General features: G+C 40.9%; 1 protein-coding gene across 1 annotated transcript; it reads left to right on the forward strand.

The window, feature by feature from the left end:
• Positions 1–3,838: 3,838 nt before the first annotated feature.
• SLC25A17 (solute carrier family 25 member 17) lies at positions 3,839–19,666 on the forward strand. The gene is made up of 9 exons (XM_060245397.1): positions 3,839–4,010; positions 9,328–9,388; positions 12,843–12,909; positions 13,886–14,037; positions 15,733–15,849; positions 16,369–16,514; positions 16,612–16,707; positions 17,805–17,887; positions 19,060–19,666. The coding sequence occupies exons 1-9, from the start codon at positions 3,957–3,959 to the stop codon at positions 19,205–19,207; spliced, it is 924 nt and encodes a 307-aa protein (XP_060101380.1). The 5' UTR covers positions 3,839–3,956; the 3' UTR covers positions 19,208–19,666.
• The last annotated feature ends 571 nt before the right edge of the window (positions 19,667–20,237 follow it).

The following is a 20,237-nucleotide window of genomic DNA, read 5'->3' on the forward strand; positions in this document are numbered from 1 at the left end:
ACAGAGGCAGGCAATAGCAAACAGCTTTGTTAGTCTCTTGCCTGGAAAACCCTAACAGGGGTGTCAAACTCATTTGTTATGAGGGCTGGATCAGACATAAATGAAACCTTCTTGGTCCAGGCCATGTGTGTCGTAAAACATAATGCCAGGAAGTGGAGATATAAACTTTATAAAGGACACAGACTAACAGAATTAAAGATGTTTTTTAAAAAACTTAAAATATACTTAAAAGATTAGCATTCTTGCAACATTTTGTTTATTTAACGGTTTCTGATAACTGACATCTCTTGCTCTGCATTATTGCATCAAAATCTGGAGACAATGTCTGTGCTGTAGCAGTCTTGAGTATGCTATTCAGGTGTGTATCTAAAAATTGAAAACCTACTTTTGATTTATTGACATAACAGAAATCCCATGGTCAATGTTTTGAGCCTAAGACCCGAGGGAAAACATGAAATGGCTGTGCATAGAGAGCTTTTGTACATAAGTTGTTTCATGTTCTTGTCAGCCAATGCAGGAAACAGAGGCTTGGCTTTGCTTTGTAGTTCCTGTGTGATTGAGCAAGCCTGGCAAAGCAAGCTGTGATGCAGAATGAAGTAAGAGAGAAAGAAGGAAGCTGATGACAGCTTCTCATGGGCCTGATAGGAGCCCTCTGGGGGCCTGATCTGGCCCACAAGCCACTTGTTTGATACCCCTGCCCTACAGCAATGCCATTTCAGCTTTGACTTGATGGCACTTTCCACTACCACCAACTCATCTTTATGCTTTGTAACATACAAATGACTCCTGTGCAGCAAGAGTTTTGTAACCAGTTTGTTCTGCTTCTATGTAACTGGCTGCTTTGCATATTAAAGGTGAGTGATAAACAACAACTATTTCAGAGGGGAGGGTTCTGCTAGAATAATAAATGAGAGAATGGTTATTATGCTAATTGTTGATGTAATTATGTCAGTAGTTTTAGAAACGAAGTAATAAATCATCTATTTCAAGGATATTGGCTTGAATTGTAGGCCAGTACCTGGCCCGTGATCCATGCTCTGATCAAATCCAGATTAGATTATTGTTAATGTGTTGTATGTTGGACAGTCTTTAAACTAGGAGTGTCAAACATGCAGTCGCAGGGCTCAAATCCGCCTGCCCCCCCGCCACAATATAGCTTGCTTTTTTCCCAGCTCCCACAGTGGCTTTTTGCTTCCTGTTTCCTGCCTCTTGCCTCCCTCCCGCTCTCTCTCACACACATGGGGCTCCATGGCTGCTTCCTGCTTTGTGCAGGACATAGAAAAATAAGCCCTTCTCAGTTAGACAGAGAGAGAGAGATGAATTTCTGTTTCCTTCTCTGGGGCAGCTGCTACTCTTCTGGGGAGGAGAGAGAGAAGAAACAAGTGTAGAGTCCCATCATGGCAGCTTGAGACCAACAACGCTTTATTCTAGGTATAAGCTTTGGCATACTAGCACACTACTTCATGGGTGGGTGGATGGATTCTTGTGACAAGCACAGTGTACATTGAGGAAATTATTTTGGCTAATTCTGAAAAGTTACTGGTCTTTTTTTTTTTTTAAAGATTGGATTTCTCTGTCCCTATATTGATTTATTTTCTTTCAAAAAGACCCTGATTAGGAATTAGAACACTTGGATTGGTCCTTATGTCTTGGAGAGTGGAGTGATTTCATATGCCGAATGATAATAGTATGTTATGAGACAGGAAAACTAGTTCTTAATTCATCAGTTGCAATTCTGCAGTCTCTCTCATCTTCCCTTTAAATTCCTTTGTAAGAGCACTGCTACTCTTAGGTCAGCAACTGAACGTTGTGGTTTCTAATGTTCGACTTTTGTCCAGTCGAACCAGTTTGGTGTAGTGGCTAAGTGTGTGGACTCTTATCAGGGAGAACTGGGTTTGATTCCCCACTCCTCCACTTGCACCTGCTAGCATGGCCTTGGGTCAGCCATAGCTCTGGCAGAGGTTGTCCTTGAAAGGGCAGCTGCTGTGAGAGCCTTCTCCAGCCCCACCCACCTCACAGGGTGTCTGTTGTGGGGGAGGAAGGTAAAGGAGATTGTGAGCCGCTCTGAGACTCTTCGGAGTGGAGGGCGGGATATAAATCCAATATCTTCTTCCATTCTTTATATTCTCCTGGACTGAATCCTTCTGGATGGAGTTGAGGCTTAGGTTTCCTCTCTCATTACCAGTGCTGGTATAGCCATACCTAGTACCCCATTGCATATCACATTTAAATTCAATCAAGCCTGCTATACCCACTATTGTCATTCAACATCACCTTTATAAAGTTTATATCTCTAGTGCCTCATGTTATATTTTATGGTAGGCGTGGCCTGGCCCAGCAAAGTGACAATGTCAGATCTGGCCCGTGTAACAAATGAATTTGACACTTCTACTTCAAACATGCTAAAATTTTCAGCTGGTACAGCATACATCATCCAGACTACTGTATGGGGTGCAGGGATTGTATAAATTCTGCATTGGCTGCCTGTCTCTTTCTGGGTACAACTCAGTGCATGTTCTTTAAAGTCTGAAATAGGCTTGGGGAGGAGAGGCCTGGACCAATTTGTGGCTAGGGTACAGTACCTAAAGGATCAGCCTCCCAGCCTAGCTTTCTGGACTTCTGCATTGAGCTGGATGGTAATTAGAACATTTTCAGTGGTGACACACACCTTGCCTTTGAAATGACTCCCTTCAGGCTTTTTGGGCATCTGCCCTGCTTTTAGGTGACTGGCCAAAACATTTCTTTTAACTCAGAGGTCTTTTAACTGTTTTAAGACCAGCTTTATGTTTTGTGCTGTGGCTCTGTTTTTAAAATGGACAAGTCAACAAACTATTACAGCATTTTACTTTAAGCCTCATTGTATAGAGTCTGTAGTGAGTCAACATAGAAATCTTCAAATATTCAGCCATAGGTTATGTAATATGGCGTCTATATTCTTAAAAAAAAACCCTCTGCGTCATAGTTGAAAATATATGGAGGATCCCATGTGGCACATTTGGGAGGTCTACTGACATGTGTTTAATGGGATTGTGCCTGCCTTTTCACAGAAATTACAAAGATATGTCATTACTGCTTTCCTGTTGGCAGTACATGAGTATAGTTGCACAAGAATCAAGACAAGTTCAGTTAGGATTGCCAGCCTCCATAGATGAGCTCCCCTGGAGAAAATGGCTGCTTTGAAGGGTGGAGTCTATGGCATTACACCATTCTGATGCCCCTCCTTTCCCACCATTTCCTGGATCCACCCCCAAAGTCTCCAGGAATTTTCCAACACAGACTTGGCAACTCTTAAGTTCAATAGATACTACAAGCAATGCAGGATGATTGGTGGAGCTTGAGTAGTGTATCATTGGAATTCTAGTTCAATCAGGTCATTGTACTGCATACATTTAGTTTGAAGGTTCCAAGGTATCCATAATATGTAGAGTATGACAGATTCAAGTCCAGTAATACCTTAGAAACCAACACGATTTCTGGGTGTAAGCTTGACGAATAGAGATATCTGAGTCCTTATTTCCCATTCAGAAGGTAGTATAAAGAGTATGGCGTGGCTGCTGCATATCTAAGCTTCAAAGTGATTCCTAAATCTCAAGTGCCAGAGACGTTCATCCTACCCAACTTTAGGAGGTAAATCCCATTAATTTGTGGTATTTGTTCCCTAAACGAGGGTCTGTATTGCAACCACAATTAAGCCATGCATGTAAGAGATGAGGGGTTTTTTAAAAGGAAAAGGGCGGGCGGCGCTCAAATCCGGCTTCTGATAGAACGGTCCGCCCTGCTGTCGGGGCGCGCCGTGTGATTGGTTGGGGGACGGAGAAACTGCGGACGCCAAAGTCACGCGACACTAATGTCAGGATAGGGGCTGTCCCTCTTTCCCTTACCTCTTGTCTCGCTCCTCCTCCCCTTCCTGCAGCTGGGGAAGTTTGTGGTGGACGGAGCCCATCAAAGGTGTAGCCATGGCCGGGGTGCTTTCCTACGAGAGCTTGGTGCATGCTATGGCTGGGGCTGTGGTGAGTGGCTACGCTTGGGGGTGGATTGATCCGGGTCTCGAGAAAGTAAGGGAGAGGAAAGGGAAGTGTTCATGGCTTCATTCTCACAACTTTGTGTACCATCCGGAATCCCTCCTTGCCCCAGGTCTTATAGGTATATATAGTACGCAGAGTGAAGATTTCTTGCTGCTTTGTTTTAAATTATCTCAGTGGGTGCCTCCGTGCTTTCTGCATAAGACTTTCTCTTCTACACTCAAACTGTCCCAAAGACGTCGCTTGAACGCGGAGGACTAATCATTCATCATGACGTGCGTGGCCTGGTTCACGTGTGCGGGGGCATGAAGTGGCGGAGATCAGAGATGGGGAAGTGACTGCGCTGCTTCCCACTGATGGTGGAGGATCATAGAAGATTATAATTCGGAATGTCTACCTATGGTGGTTTTTGTTGTTCAGTCGCCGACTCTTTGCGGCCCCATGGACAAAGTCATGCCAGATCCTCCTGACTTTCACCATCCTCCGAAGTCTACTCAAATTCGTGTTAGTTACATCAGTAACGCTGTCCAGCCATCTCATCTTTTGCCCTCCCCTTCTTCTTTTGCCTTTTGTCTTTCCCAGCATCAAGGTCTTCTCCAGTGAGTGCTCCCTTCTCATTTGGTGGCCAAAGTATTTGAGCTTCAGCAGGGAACAGTCAGGGTTGATTTCCCTTAGGACTGACTGATTTGATCTTCTTGCAGTCCAGTCCAGTGCGCAAAGAGGAGAGGCAGAAGTCCTCCCGCACTCTGCTTGTTTGCTAGTTGCATAGAGGTTTAAATGAAGGAATGTTCCAAACTGTTATCCTCCATCTTAGTGAGTGCTTGCTACTTTTCCACCTTTGGACTCTGACTCTCATTTCCAGCTTCATTCTCCTGCATGTGTGAATCGGGCTGTAATCAGCAACAGCTGCCAAGTGATAAAGAGGATTTCCCCTAGAACATTCCCCCCCCCCCCCGGTATTTTTGTGGAGTTTAGGTCAAATTCTCCACACCCCTTGAATGAGGCATCACAGCCAACCAGCTTACACCACTGCGCATTGTGGTAAATGGTCTGTGTTAACCTCTTTGGGTGTCTGTTTATCAGCAAGTAGTTGAAAATCACTGTCGAAAAGGGCAAACCTGAAAACACTTTCATGGGAATAAGTCCACTGAATAGACCTGAGTAGATATATGAGTAGATCTGTTTAGGATTGCTCTTTAAATTTGCTGTCAAAACAGATATTACTAGCTTCATTCCTGTATGGGAAGACTCACATTTTGGGTTGGTTTGAGAGTTCAGGATTTCACATAGAATTTTTTCCGCCATGTTAATCTGGAGATTAGTGATGAAAAATAGAATTTTGTATTTGAAACATCCATGTCTGAATGCAGTTATGCATGCAGAAGCTCACTTTCAAGGATTTTTAAAGCAAGAAAATAGTTAAGCTAACATAACCCATAATTGCTTCACACTAACTAAATGTAAGGGCAGGACACTGCAGTTGTGTATTACTGCACTGAGGAGATGGTTGGATTAGATGGCCCTGAGGCATTTTATGACCTGACTGTTTATGACACAGAAGTAAAACTTGCAGTCTGGCATCTGAATGTTTAAGTTACCTTCACAGCTGCAAGGGCTACAAACTCATTCCTGTTTGTTCCTGTAAACTGATTCATAGGATACTTTGTGGGGCATGCCACGATCTTTGCTGAAAATCAGATGATGCAGTTCAGTTTCTTGCAGAATTTTGTCCATATTAATGCCGTGGTGTTTCAGGCTAGGGTTTCTTTGAGCACTAGTAAACACAGTGGTACATCTTGTATCAAGCACAGCTTTACTGCTGAGAGAATTAAGAAGTTGGAGTCAAGTTGGGCTTTGTGGACTACCCTTTCTTTTCCCCTTTGCTCCTTAGTGCTTTATCTGTGACAACAGGTGCTATCTTTTGCACGTAGCCAGTATAAGAGATTGTAGGGGAGACAGGAAATAAAGGGTCTGTTGTGCTACTTAGCTGACCCATTCCATATTTACTATTCATTGTGAAAATGAAGGGGTATTTAATGGGTCATACATCAGTGTGGTGTAGTGGTTAGAGTGTCTGTCCAGGATCTGGAAAACCCATGTTCAGATCTGCATTCTGTTATGGAAACTTGCTGGGAGACCTTAGGCCAGTCACTATCACTCAGCCTAGATTACCTCACAGGATGCCTGCTGTGGGGGGTATATAGTTATTTATTTTATTTGTTGGCTGCCCTTCCCTACAAAATAGGGCTCAGGGTGGCGTGCATCAAGGAGATGTACAATAAGTGAGAAGATTAAAACAATATTAAAATGCTAAAAACATTAACAGTAAATCAATATACTATCCAGATGATGGAAAAATTTGTACCCACCAACCCTCTGGGTGACAGGGGTGTAAAAGAATGAGGGAGTGTAAGAGTGCTGGACCATTGCTGTTCTCTGCCAAATGCCTGACGGAACATCTCTGACTTGCATGCCCTATGGAAGGGCAGCAAATCTCATTGGGTGTGGATATTCTCAAACAGAAAGTTCCATCAGGAGGGGGCTAGGACTGAAAAGGCCCTAGCCTTAGTTGAGGACAGCCAGATCTCTCTCTCAGGTCGGGGACCACCAGGAAAGGTTCTTAGCGTAACACTCTTCCAGGGGCATACTGAGAGAGGCAGTCCCAAAAATGTGTGTGTCCCTGAACTCTAAGGGCCTTAGAGGTTAAAACCAAAACCTTGAACCAGAGCCGGTGCTCCACTGGGAGCTGTGCAGCAGAGGTTGGATGTGTGCAGTCCAAGGGGTCCCCATAAGGAAAAAGTGGAGGAGAGCAGAATGGTGGTGTAAACTGTTTTGAAGTTCCCATTGGAAGGGGAAGCAAGCTATAAATAGATAATTAATTGTTCCATATGTTTAAAACCAACCAAATTGGAGCAGTCACACATTTAATGGGTCTAACTATATAGGGCCATGTGAGAGAAATGTGCCGAATCCTTCTTTTGCCTTACAGCCCTGCCCATGATTTTCCCACCCTTTGCTGTTCACTTAAATGTGCCAGGATCAGTGAGACATAGCTGGGACTTTGTGCTGAGGTGAGCTAAGGCATGGGAACAAGAGAGGGTTCAGCACCCTCTTAATGAGCACTGCTTTTCTGTTAAAGTAAGACCTGCACCTCACTTTGTATGTGACTGGCTGAGCTCTTAAAAAGCTTGTGTTCACTACATGTGTCTAGTTCATCTAGGAAAATAAGTGCTGTAGAAATCTGTTTTCACTTAGAAATTTACAACCTTGCAAGAAACAATACATCTACATTCTTCCTTGAATCACTACTTTTTAAAATTTCATCCTTGCAACAAAGTCATCCTGCCTGGGAAACAGATCAGTATTACTCTTATTTCATACATGAGGAGTCAGGAATCTACCAAGTGTGCTCTCCAGTTGTGGGTAAAGAAGGGACAAACAGGCTTGCTTCTGAAGTTGCTCTGTGCTTCTGAGGCACTCTGAAATGGCAAAAAAATATTGCGTAGAGCCTCTAAAGGCCAGCACGAAGTCAGGGATGAGCATTCTCCTGAGTCTGGAACTTAGGAGAAGTTTGTGGGCTTTAACTTGACTTTATGATGGACTTTGAAAATTTTCCTTGCTGCTTTGAGTGCCTTCTTACACTCAGCACAGCATCAGAGACAAGACACACACACCCTTCCTTGTGTTGGGGAAGGGATGCATTTAAAGGCAACCACAAACTTTGTCAGGCCTACTAACTGTTGACTGCTGTGGAAAGTTAAAGCTTAGAGTGTGGTTTGTGTAGCATCACTCAAAGATGTTTATGTCTGGGATCTGAAAGGAGGCCCGTGTTTGATACTCTTTCCTCTGAATCAAACCTAGTTTATGGAGCCTCTGTTTATTTCAATGTATTGTTTGGGGAGGGACGGTGGGTCAGTGGTAGAGCATCTGCTTGGTAAGCAGAAGGTCCCAGGTTCAATCCCTGACATCTCCAAAAAAGGGTCCAAGCAAGTAGGTATGAAAAACCTCAGCTTGAGAACCTGGAGAGCCGCTGCCAGTCTGAGTAGACAATACTGACTTTGATGGCCCAAGGGTCTGATTCAGTATAAGGCAGCTTCATATGTCCATATGTTGTGACCTAGTTCTGGGGAGGGAGTTTCTTCTGATATTTTGCCTGTGGCCTTGTTTCAAAATTATACTACATAAAAAAATGAAGATAATGACTAATTTTTTTAAAATGTCAGGATAATTGCAAGTACCTATGTAAGAACATTTTTAAAAACGGTGATTAACCTTATTCATACAGATCTTATGAACATCTGGGGGGAAAAGTAATTGTTGTGGCAGCCTTCCTGCAAGAATAAGTACCATGGCAGTTTTAGACTACTGAGTTAAATCACCCAGGGTAGTGGCTAGAGAAATGCAAGATTGATCTACAGGTGAAATCAGTTCTATCTGTCTTACTCATAATTTATACAAACTTTTGTTCAGGCTTGTATGGGTAAGATGGGAGTGGGAGTCAGCTAGAGTATTTATCTATTGACACCAAGCTTGCAAAACCACATCTTAAAAATCTTCCAAACTTTTTCAATACTTGCCTCCATTCTATTTCAAGCTCTTCCATAGCTGTATGACTGTAAAACCTTGGTAATCAGTGGAGAATTTAGAATGCTTTATGCATTTCTAAGGTTAACACACAGTTGTGATATGATCTGCTTCTGTCTGGTTGGTGCTAAAGTAAATATTAATTGTGTATCAACCTTATTTTGCAGGCAATTCTGCCCTGGGTTCCTTTATAATACAGAAAGGTCCCGATTTATAAACAGTAGCAATTTGGGAATGCCGTCAAATGTGTATGAGGGCCAGTAGTTAAAGAGAACATATTTTCCTAGGTAATGTCTCCTTATCTTTATTAAGGATACTCCTATTACCTAGCATATTTTTAGTGCTAAAACATTAAAATGCTGCACAGAGATGATACAGTATTCCCAGTCAAAGAGTTTACAGTCAGAGGAATAGGAAAAAGATTAAAGTAGGACTTTTAGTGAATCAGTGATGTTTTCTTTTTATCTTTTTCATATGCCGTGTTACCCTTGATACTAATAATTATTAATATAGTTAATGGTAAATCCTTATTCTATACAAGCATCAGCTGCAGCTTTCTTTCTAAAGGGGGTGATTTCTGAAAACCACATTACAACAGGGCTGCTGTTCCTGCTTCTTCCTATTGCCTAATCCTGGGTGTTGCTGGAGTCAGTGGGTTAGAGTGGTATTTGCTTAGGCTAGCATTGTCAATGAAGTTAACTCTGTTTACTTCATTTCTTAGGGCAGCATGACAGCAATGACTGTGTTTTTTCCTCTGGATACAGCTAGGCTAAGACTTCAAGGTAAGCACGTACATTTATTTAAGACCTGGTAGCCCACCTTTCTCCTAGAAAGGACCTTCCAGTGAATTTTAAAATACTCCAGAATAAGACAAATAAGTGAAATCTACATATAATACAAATCAAAACAATTTAAGATGACTGGAGATCTTTTGTTTACTGCATATTTTGTCTAAATAATTTGGTTTTGCACTGACACCAGAACGCTAATAATGTGAAGGCTTGCCCAGTCTGCATGGGAAGACTGTTCCACCACACAGGGAATCTAATCCGCATGCATGATAGCCCTGTAAGTAGGCCTTGGTCTGTTGAGTGAAGCTGCTGTCAAGGAGTTTGTTTGAAGACATACGGGCAATGAAGAACCTTATAACCAGCACCCTGGAATCCAACCCAGAAATAGACTGTCAATGCTGTAACTTTAATATTGGTATATTATGTGAATTGCAGGTAATTGCAGAGGGTAAATAAGCTGCTGCATTTTGCATTAGTTCATGTTCTGAGTTGTTTTCAAGCACAGCCTCATATAGAGCACATTACAGTAGACCAGTTTTGAAGTTACTGTAGCATGAAGCAGCCTAGCCTGACTGGTAAAGTCAAGATATGAGGCCAGTTCTTGTGTGAAATGCATTTAGCTGCTTCATCCACCTGTGTCTTCATGAGAAGACTATCTAACAACATTCCCAAGCCAGCAATGATTGTACTGCATCAAAAGTGGGTAGTGCTATACTCTTCAGTACCTCAGCTTTACTCTCCAACATCACTTCCATCCTCATTATCTGATTCAAACTTCTCAACTACCAGCCTCTGGTTAACAAGAAAAAGACTGTATCTTAGTATAAGAATGTACCTTGAGCATTTGACTAGCATCAAGTGGTCAACTGTGTTGAATGTTGTTGAAAGATCTAATATCAACAGAAAGGAAAGCACAGCTCTTGTCCATATTTAAAGAGAGCCTGTCCTCCAGGGCAACCACTACCATCTCTGTGTCATAGCCAGACCAGATTGAAAAATACATAGTTGTTAGATTTATCCTTTGAGGACTTGCCTTCCAGTCTTCTCCTTATTATTGCCTTGTGGATTATTTTTGTTGACAGAAAGAATTTGTCAGTTTAGTGAATTTTCCTCACCTTCTTCCATTCTCTGCAGCCCAAAGTACCCTCCAAAATGCTTCTCTTGGGAAGAGAGGGAAACTTTCAGGAACAGCATGAAGGGGAGTCAGTGAAAAATTACTCTCCGTCTTTTAGAGAAAAAAAAATTCTACAGAACCCTGACTCATTTATTGTATGTTGCTATTCCTTCAAGGAGCTCAGAGTTATCCTTGCAATAACCCTGTATGATAAGCTAAGCCTGATTTACATATGCAGCAGAACAAGGTGGCACAGTGGACTTTACCATGTCAGGCAGGAAGTGGAAAGTGCCATTTTTTAACACTTATCTGTGTACGGCATTCCTTACAAATAAGAAGCTAGCACAGCAAGGAAGATTGCAGGAAGTTTATATAAGGGAGAGTTTTTATAAAGTGAGACACTATCTGAAGACTTTAATGGTTATAATCCATCCTACTGTCCTGCCTCAGGTGTCTGCCCCTCAATATTCTGTGTATGTAAAATAGGCTTTAGTTATCTATCATATTTTGTTATTGCCCTTCCTCTAAGATGTTCAAGTTCATAGCTATCAATCATGGGCTACTCTATTCCTAATGATCCAATGCTAATCCTCCTAAATTTATGGCACGACACCCTGATTCCCACCAGACATCACATCAGAGACCTCATCTCAACACTCTTAACGGCAGCTAAACATGCCCTTGCCTCACATTGGAAAGACCCTTCAATGCATCAGTAGTACCTAAAATGTGGGATTATTTTTGTTAGATAAAACTTCAGATTTGGTTGCACAACATGGAGGGAACCTTACTACTTCTAGTTTGATGACCAAATTTTAAAGAATTGGCTACTGACTCAGCAACCATTTCTTTAAAATCTTCTTTAATTGGACACCAAGCTTTGTATCTTTTCCATTAGTAATCTGTGGTAATCACTTGGACGTGAATTTCACTTGTTATTTGTTTGCATGGGATGTTTTTTGTTTACAATTACACTGCTTCAATTTTTTGATTTGTGGAAACTCTGTACTATACACAAGGTTATGTTTTACTGTCTAATGTTTTGAACCTTTTCATAAGTCGGTATAATTTTAACGCCCCCCCCCAAAAAAAAACAACAACAACAACACATGGCTCTCCCTTCCCCATTTTATTCTTGTAGCAACCTGAGAGGTCAGTCAACTAAGCAATTGGTCCCAGGTCAGCCAGTGAATTTAATGACAAAGTGCAGATGTACTCCTTAGACTCCGCAGTCCTAGCCTGACACTCTATCCACTATACTGTATTGTCTTCCAAGTTAGGAAGGAAGCTAGTGACTTGTCGAACAGCACATAGTAAGCTTTATTGCTGAGCAGAGATTTGAACACAATATTTCTCAATTCAAGTTCTTGTGTCAGCGAACTAATGAAGATTTTTCTTCAAAAGAAGACACTGTTATTTTTTTCAGCAACAAGCAACTATTAAAATGAATGTGAAGTCTCTCAAGTATATAGTCGGCCACAGCATGTCACCTCCTCAGTGCTATGTGAAAAGCTTCAGAAAGGAGAATGTTGCTTCAGGGTTGATATTTTCAGGGTCTGAATTCCTTGACACTTAGGAATTCAAAATTTTTCCAGCCTATGACAGCTGTATGTTATTTATATAGTAGCAGATCTGTTTAGAACGATCCAACAGAGAATAACATTAAGATTTCTGTGATTTTGAATGGACCACACCCTGACAAATGCCTGAATATATAATACAGATTAAATAAGTACATAATACAGATATTATGTGAGACTTGCATCTGAGAGAGATGCTACTCCTAGATGAGGTGTCTTTTTTTTTTAGTACAGACACAGGTTTGTATGTATACCCTGGAAAAGAAGGATCTACATCTGTAGTGTCACATATGAAGTGACCTTGAGAAATACAAAGGTGTTCTTAAGGGCTGTTGGATTCACACCATTCCACTCAGCTAAGTTTGAAGCCTTCCTCCAAGTTAAGAGGCTCTTCTGCTGCCAAAAGAACATCTTAAGTTGTAGGAATGTCCTTTGGGCTGGAAGACGACTTCACACTTTGCTGAATGGAGTGGCAGGACATAGCCTAGTGTGTTTCCCATGCTATCCAAAATAGAACTTTGACATCTATCTACATTTCCTGATTGATGATCAATTTGCACATCTTTCCGTTCAAGAATAGTGAAGGTTAATGCTTCATAAGCCTGGAGATGGAACATATATTATGAGGCATTGCTGTTTCCTGTTTGACTGGCTTCTCCATCATGTCCGAACGTGTTCTTAGAACAAAAAGAGAAATGAGAAAGAAATTGTTCTGTTTCATCAAGGATTAAATATTTGTCTTCTCTTCCAGTTGATGAAAAACGCAAATCCAAGAGGACACATGCAGTTCTGTTGGAGATAATAAAAGAAGAAGGCCTGTAAGTAGAGATACTTTCAGTGAGCAGAATGTGAATTTTCACCAGTCTTCTTCTTTAATATGGAGTCTGCCTGTCTACCTGATGCAGTAAAGTCATTTGCCTAGCATTTGTGCTTCCAAGCTTTATACTAAAAATCATTGTTTTGTAACCCACTAATCTTGCATGCAAAAAGAAAGAATTCTTTACCCCATAGTAGAAGAGTTAGTGTTAACTTCCATGTTCCCTTCTGGGCCTGGAAAAACAGAATTCCTAGGAAGACAGAGGCTTACAGAGAAGGCTGACATCAACAGCTTCCAGTTTCTGGCCAGAAGGAGATTCATTTTTAAACCTTCAAGCGGAACTGTCCCTAAGCACTTTGCTATGTGGTAAGGAATAATTTCTGGTGGGAAATCACTGACACAGTCAACCATCTCCAGTTTAGATATACCATTTTGTTTTTTCATATACACTGGATGTCATTAAAACAACTTGAGTCCTGGGCATCTCTGACCTGTGTACATCTGCTTGGAAGTACATACCAGTGAATTAAATTAGGCTAAGCGCCGATTTCAGTGCATTATGAAGCAAAATAACTCAGCTGTAGGACTTTGGATGGGTGTTTTTATTGGCATGCTAAATGGGCACTTGCTAGGTAGCAATCTAGTTTAAATAAAATGTTGTACAAGTGCTGTGTCCTGAGGTGAATTATTTTGTTTCACTAGCATCACATTTAAATTGGGCTTTAATCCCAAATGAGCACACATAGAATAGCTGCATTAGTGATACAAGCTATTTTGGGTTCACAGTTACCTTTGGAAACAAAACTTTAGTCAGTCCATTTGCTTTTCATGGACTTAACAAAATCCCTTTTTGCAGGCAGGGGTTGTTTTTGTGATTGCTGGATTTTGGAACAAGCTTGCAACTTCTGTTGCTTTATTTCTTGCTAAAGGCAACTGCGTGACCTTTACTTTGGCTTTTTTCTCTTTTTCTTCCTTAGCCTGGCTCCATATCGAGGGTGGTTCCCTGTCATCTCCAGCCTTTGTTGTTCCAACTTTGTCTATTTCTATACATTTAACAGTCTAAAAGCAGTGTGGGTCAAAGGTCACCATTCCACCACAGGAAAAGATTTGACTCTTGGGGTGGTTGCAGGTAATGGAATCCTACCAACTGTGATGCCTTGGAGTACAAACATTCTAAAGCTGAGGAGATATATCCTATTACTGTAAATGCTTCCTGAAGATACTTTTAAAGCCAAATGATTTGAGTGCTTTGTATGTGAAATCTCCCTATATATGGAGGCTTGTTTCATTTTATGTTTACATTTTGTCACATAAGAGAAGCCATGTTGGATCAGGCCAACAGCCCATCCAGTCCAACACTCTGTGTCACACAGTGGCCAAAAAAACCAAGTGCCATCAGGAGGTCCAGTGGGGCTAGAAGCCCTTCCACTGTGCCCCCCCAAGCACAAGAATACAGAGCATCACTGCCCCAGACAGAGAGTTCCAACAATAACTGTGGCAAATAGCTTATACATTCTCCTCTTGAAGCTGTCTATGCTTGTAGCCACTGCTTCCTCCTGTGGCAGTGAATTCCAGCGAATTTGTTTTCACATTTACACCCTTCATTGCTTCACCATGTCCCATTCCCACTCCACCTTTTCCCACTGCAAGATACTGGATCACATGAAGGAGCCACAAGCTACCTAGATTCATCTAACTCTTCATCTTTCCTCTTTGGAAGCTTTTGTTATATTCTACAGCTTTCATTATTAGAATGTTTAATTCACATTCAGCTTTCCCCCTAACTAGTTTAAATATTAAACACAAGTGTTATTGGCACATATAATGCTTGAGTTGGATCTTAGAGTTGTGCTGTTCAGAGGAGCTTATAGTAAGGGATCTTTCCTAGCTTCTTTCTGGTACCTGTGAGCATGCAAAAAACCCATGCATCATAGGTACCTGCAATGAAGAGAAAATTGTAGGCAAAATGTCCCTCCCCCTCTCACCAGCAGAAAAACTTCCAGAGGAGCAAGGATCCCACACTTGCACACTGGAAGCATAGCCCCCCCCCCCACTTTGTGTCACAGATTCATGTATAGTGTTAGTGGTACTGAAAACCTCTGATTTCTTGATGCATGAGGAACATTAGCTTGAGGAACATTAGCTTGAATTTTAACTACATATGTAAGTTTATGTGATGATGGCAGCATTTTAATTTCCCTGAAGCAAAAACTTGCATTTCAATGTCTAGAGAATTGAATAGGTCCTAAACTGTAACACTGAGTAGCTTTCTCGATACATAATTCCACTCCTTGGTGTTTTCTGCTTTTGTGTTGCACTCTATGAGCTCTATTACTTACATCACTTAATTAGTCTGCATTGCTGTCATCTCTCTTTGAGTAATATATAGGCTATGTCTCAACATGACCAGCAGCCTCTATAAGTAGTTGTTTTGCTTCATAATTTAATGCTTTCTGATTATCATCTGTAATTACAGAATCCCAAAATGAAATAAAGAGCTTTCATAAAACACAAAGAAATATTTGTGAATGCCAAGGCATGTCTCTATTATGAGAAGCAAACTTGCTTTTCCTGTTTGACTCAACAACTTGTGTTCATCATCTGTTGTCCTGCCAACTCTCTATGGTGAAGAATTAATGCAAGCCAAGACTCTTGTATTTCTGTTTACCAAATCTTCATTGTTTCTCTTCTTGTTTTTTTTTTTTTAGGATGGACTTTTCTATATATTGCCATAGTTATATATGTGCATTGAAACTTAAAGGAAAGATTCATTCTGTTTATTTAAAATGTTACTTTCTTCTCCCTTCCCTTTGTCTTGCCTTAGGTGTAGTGAACGTATTGGTGACTACTCCACTTTGGGTAGTGAATACCCGTCTGAAGCTCCAAGGGGCAAAATTCAGAAATGATGACATTATACCAACCAATTACAAAGGCATTGTAGGTAAGAATTTGTTGCTGCTCTTCTCTTTGTTTCACATTGGCAATGGTTGAAGGCTCTTGCATGCAGAATCTCCAGTTTGGTAATCTGTGGATTTGTATTGTGGGTAGTCTGTTGTTGGTAACGTGTAGTATCTATGTCTCTAAATAGTCAACCTGGCCTCATCTGCAGATTGGGGACATGTAGAGTGAAGGGTTATTTTTCAACAAACTTGGGGAACCCTCCAGGCTTGCAGGGGGGAAAAACTTCAATGTTTTCATTAATTAATGGAGGTGAGTTTTAAATCCTATCCTCTAATAGAGGGAATGTTGTTGAGAGGAGGCAGTTGACTGCTGCTGCTTCTTTGGAAGTTGATGGGCTGTTAATCTTCCTGATGAGATTACAGAGCAGGTGTGGAAAATGTATTGTGGACAATGATAGATTGCCAGAGAGAGACAGACAAAGTATGTAGCTAAGTAGCACCCTCTGCAAAGCAAATCTGTGTTAAAGATCCCTGTTGGCCCTCTCCACCTTCCTCATCAGATGCTTTTCATCAGATAATAAGAGATGAAGGAATCCTGGCTTTGTGGAATGGCACTTTCCCCTCATTGCTGTTGGTGTTCAATCCTGCCATACAATTCATGTTCTACGAAGGGCTTAAGCGGAAGATTTTGAAGAAGCAAATGCAGGTAAGATGCAACAAGGTGAAGTTTAATTCCCTTTGGTCACATGAAAACTATTCCCAGACCTGTTTCTGCAACTGTGTATCTACTTGTACCATTACAGCTTTCCTCACTAGATGTATTTGTCATTGGAGCAATAGCCAAAGCAATTGCCACTACGCTCACTTACCCCATGCAGACGGTGCAGTCAATTTTGCGGGTGAGTACTTGTTTATCACCGTATCACTGTCATGTATAGTTCCTTTGTATAATTGCCTTCAGCCAGCATTTTACAATACAAGCCAAAAATAATTCATCCCATCTGATGCTTCTTAATTTGTTGCTGTGGTGGCAGAGCCACCTTAAACCCCTCTGGAGAAGCTTTTAAGAAGTAGTTTGTTAAAGTATGAATAATTAACATTAAACAACTGTCCTCCAAAACAATGTATTATTTATTTACTCACTTTAGATTTATATGCCGCCCACTCCGCGAGTGGACTCTGGGCAGCTAACAGTCATGATAAAACAGTTTAAAATACAATTATAAAGGAATAAAAACATATAAACAATTTAAACTACATAAAAGGTGCTATAAGAAAGATTTTTTAACAAAGGTGGTATCCAGTGCATTAAATGTGGGTTTATATTTCTGAACGTTAATAGAACTAGATTTTTTTTCAGGAGAAAGTAATACAAGACTCTAGTTTGGTTTTATTAGCTACAATAGCTTATGGTCTCCATGGTGGATGTTACTGCTTTGTAGGCAATTTTGCCTGTTTCCCAGGCCTCACAACTATAGTGTCTGGGTGGGATTTGCCCTGGCATAGATTAAGACATTGCTCATTATCTTCTTTTTCTGGGAGGAGAGGCAGGGGGAGAATGCAAGGCTTGGCAGCCACATGTTGCATTCCTTTGGGGATTTCTTCTTCAGCACCCATCACAGCCCTACTGATCTGTAGAATGAGTTTCTTGGTCAGGGTTTTGGGCTTTTCTTTTTTGAGGGGAGACCTTTTATTGAGAATACAAGGGACATGCAATGAACATGTTAGCACTGAAAAATCAGGTTGTAAGAGCTAGTTAACAACTGGGCCAGTTCAGTTATGAGATTTCACTCTAATTCAGTGGAATAATCTGTAGTGTGGGTAGATAAGTACAGAATTGTAAAATTGTTAAACACTGTTCTGCTTTGCTTTCTTATACCTGACCTTGCAAAATTCCACAGGTTTCTATAATGTCATTTCCCAACGCATACAGAAAGATGAAGGGGGAGGGAACTATAGCATAGGAAATGCTAATTGAACCTTTCTGCTTTTTTAGTTTGGACATCACCGACTGAACCCAGAAAACAAGAGACTAGGCAGTCTTAAAAATGTCCTCTACCTTCTTCAGCAGAGAATAAAGTGAGTTTTACAGTTTAAAAAGTTGTGGCAACAAGCATCCTCCACTCACTGTTCAGTTCAACATCCCTGATAAACCACTGCAATTCAGGCATGTCATTATGTAGTGTTTTTAATTATTAATTTAAAATGTAGTCTTAAATGGTTGCACCTTTCATTCAAGATTTGTATTTTTCTCCATGGAAGCTTTTTAGTTCTGTACACTTAAAATGTTGAGTAAATACAGCTAATTCATGCTCAACTATTTATGTATCTTTTTTGTTCCTTCAGTCTCATTTCAGTCACTATCTTTCTTGCCAAATGGGCCAACAAGGGGAACAATGAACATAACAATGAAGCAATAAGACTTAGCACAGTCCAATGTTACAAACAATAAAATACCAAATGCGGACATATTGGTTCACTTTTCTCAAAACTGCGCTATGAGTAACCTGGCAGGGGCACAAAGGGGAGGTACTACTATCCCCTACCCCTTCCAAAGGCCTGCCAAAACTGGAGAAGCTAGTTTTGCCTTTATTGTGTGCCTGTGAAGCCTGTGTGCCACTTTGTAAAGTATAACAGGATCAGCAAGATTTCCAGTGATGGAATAGCAAGAGGTAAAGGGTACATAACCCTATCCCTTGCTTATTGCTTTTCTCTTTAACCTTCTCATTTCATCCATTCCTTAATGCAGGTTTGAGTCCTGTGCTTCTTACAAACATGAGTCTGGAAGCTACAGTCTAGGTGGGGAAAGCAGGTGATATGTGGGAGAGCTTGAGGGGAAGTTAGCAGCTAAGAAAAAGGGATAAGCCCTGGTACTAGTTCCCCAGTGAAATTACTTTTGTCCTTCCTTGCTTTTGCAAAAAAAAAAAAAGGCATTTGGGCTTAAAGACAGACAATGGAGGCAGAATACCTAGTTTTCCTATCTGTGTGTTTCCAGAAGGACAATAAGCCATTGGCTTTTAGTGGGCAGGTACTTGATTTAGCTGCTTTCATGATTATTTATGCCTGTAGCTTGATTAGCTATGAACATCTGTTGTCTCTAAATTCTATGTGGGTCTTAATTCGGGTGGAGGAAGCAAACATATTCTTGAAGTTATGTTGGAGGAAGGATGAGATATTGTCTGTAATTTTATTTCATAGCCAAGAAAACATTTCCAGTCATGTGAAATTGTGTTTTGTTTTGTTGTTGATAGGCGCTTTGGATTAGTAGGACTCTATAAGGGGCTTGAAGCAAAACTGCTGCAAACTGTCCTCACTGCTGCACTGATGTTTCTCGTCTATGAAAAAATTGCTGCTGCCACATTCACAGTCATGCGGTTAAAACGTCCGCTGAAGCACTGAAGTATTGGCTTCTACATCTCACTCAGTTTAGGAAAAGAAAACAGGTTCTCAGGAAGCACAGAAGCAATGTCTGAGGAATGACTGGAATATTCTCTAAAATTCACAGTACTTTTTTTTACTATATTCATGTTCTCATGGAGTGTTCCAGAATATGTCTGAAGAACAAGCTTGAAGAGAAACCTGGAAGCATCAGCTGCCAGTCGCTTTATGATAGTTAGAGAATCTTCTTGGGGATTTTGTTTTAGGAAGTTAAATGGGGAATATTTCATGAAGTGGAAGTCCATAAACTCTTTGGAGGGGTTGACTTCCTCTGTAAAGGGAATGAGGTTGTTCCTCATGGTATTTGTTTCATTTAAAGTATCCTCTCTCCTTCCTTCTCTACCTTCTGTCAGATTGTCACATATCTGATATTGTATATTCTCTTTCACAACTGGACTATTAAAAAAACTTCATAGAGGACTGTTGGTTTGGATATAATCTTTATTATGTCGTTCTTTACTGGTTTGTGGGAATTCAGAAGAATATTTAGGTTATGAACATATGAAGCTGCCTTATACTGAATCAGACCCTGGGTCCATCAAAGTCAATATTGTCTTCTCAGACTGGCAGTGGCTCTCCAGGGTCTCAAACTGAAGTTTTTCACACCTATTTGCCTGGACCCTTTTTAGTTGGAAATGCTGGGGATTGAACCTGGGACCTTCTGCTTACCAAGCAGATGCTCTACCACTGAGCCACAGTCCCTCCCCAAACTTTTAAAAAAAGCTTTGTTGTCTGTTAGTGCCTATCTGCCTAGTTAGCATACTTACAGAAAGTGGGTATTATTTGAGTACTATCAGGATGTATTGCTACCTTTGCTAGCACTTGAACGTTCTAATTTTTTACCAACCTCCTCTTCTGTGGTAAGATTGGATAACAGATGCCACCAATTGAAGTTTAAGCACCTGGAAAACTAATCTAACTATCATTACTACCATCATCAGATATGTGAGGTAAAATATTCTGCACTCTTTTCTCCCTCGTGTACTACATC

The sequence above is a fragment of the Heteronotia binoei genome, chromosome 8, assembly GCF_032191835.1.
Source record: "Heteronotia binoei isolate CCM8104 ecotype False Entrance Well chromosome 8, APGP_CSIRO_Hbin_v1, whole genome shotgun sequence".
NCBI lineage: Eukaryota > Metazoa > Chordata > Lepidosauria > Squamata > Gekkonidae > Heteronotia > Heteronotia binoei.

Excerpts from the sequence above, each read along its gene's own strand:
- SLC25A17 (XM_060245397.1), top strand. The coding sequence starts at position 3,957 with ATGGCCGGGGTGCTTTCCTACGAGAGCTTGGTGCATGCTATGGCTGGG. Across the intron at positions 12,910-13,885 it reads ATAATAAAAGAAGAAGGCCT|CCTGGCTCCATATCGAGGGT; the intron begins GTAAGTAGAGAT and ends TTTCTTCCTTAG. Across the intron at positions 14,038-15,732 it reads GACTCTTGGGGTGGTTGCAG|GTGTAGTGAACGTATTGGTG; the intron begins GTAATGGAATCC and ends GTCTTGCCTTAG.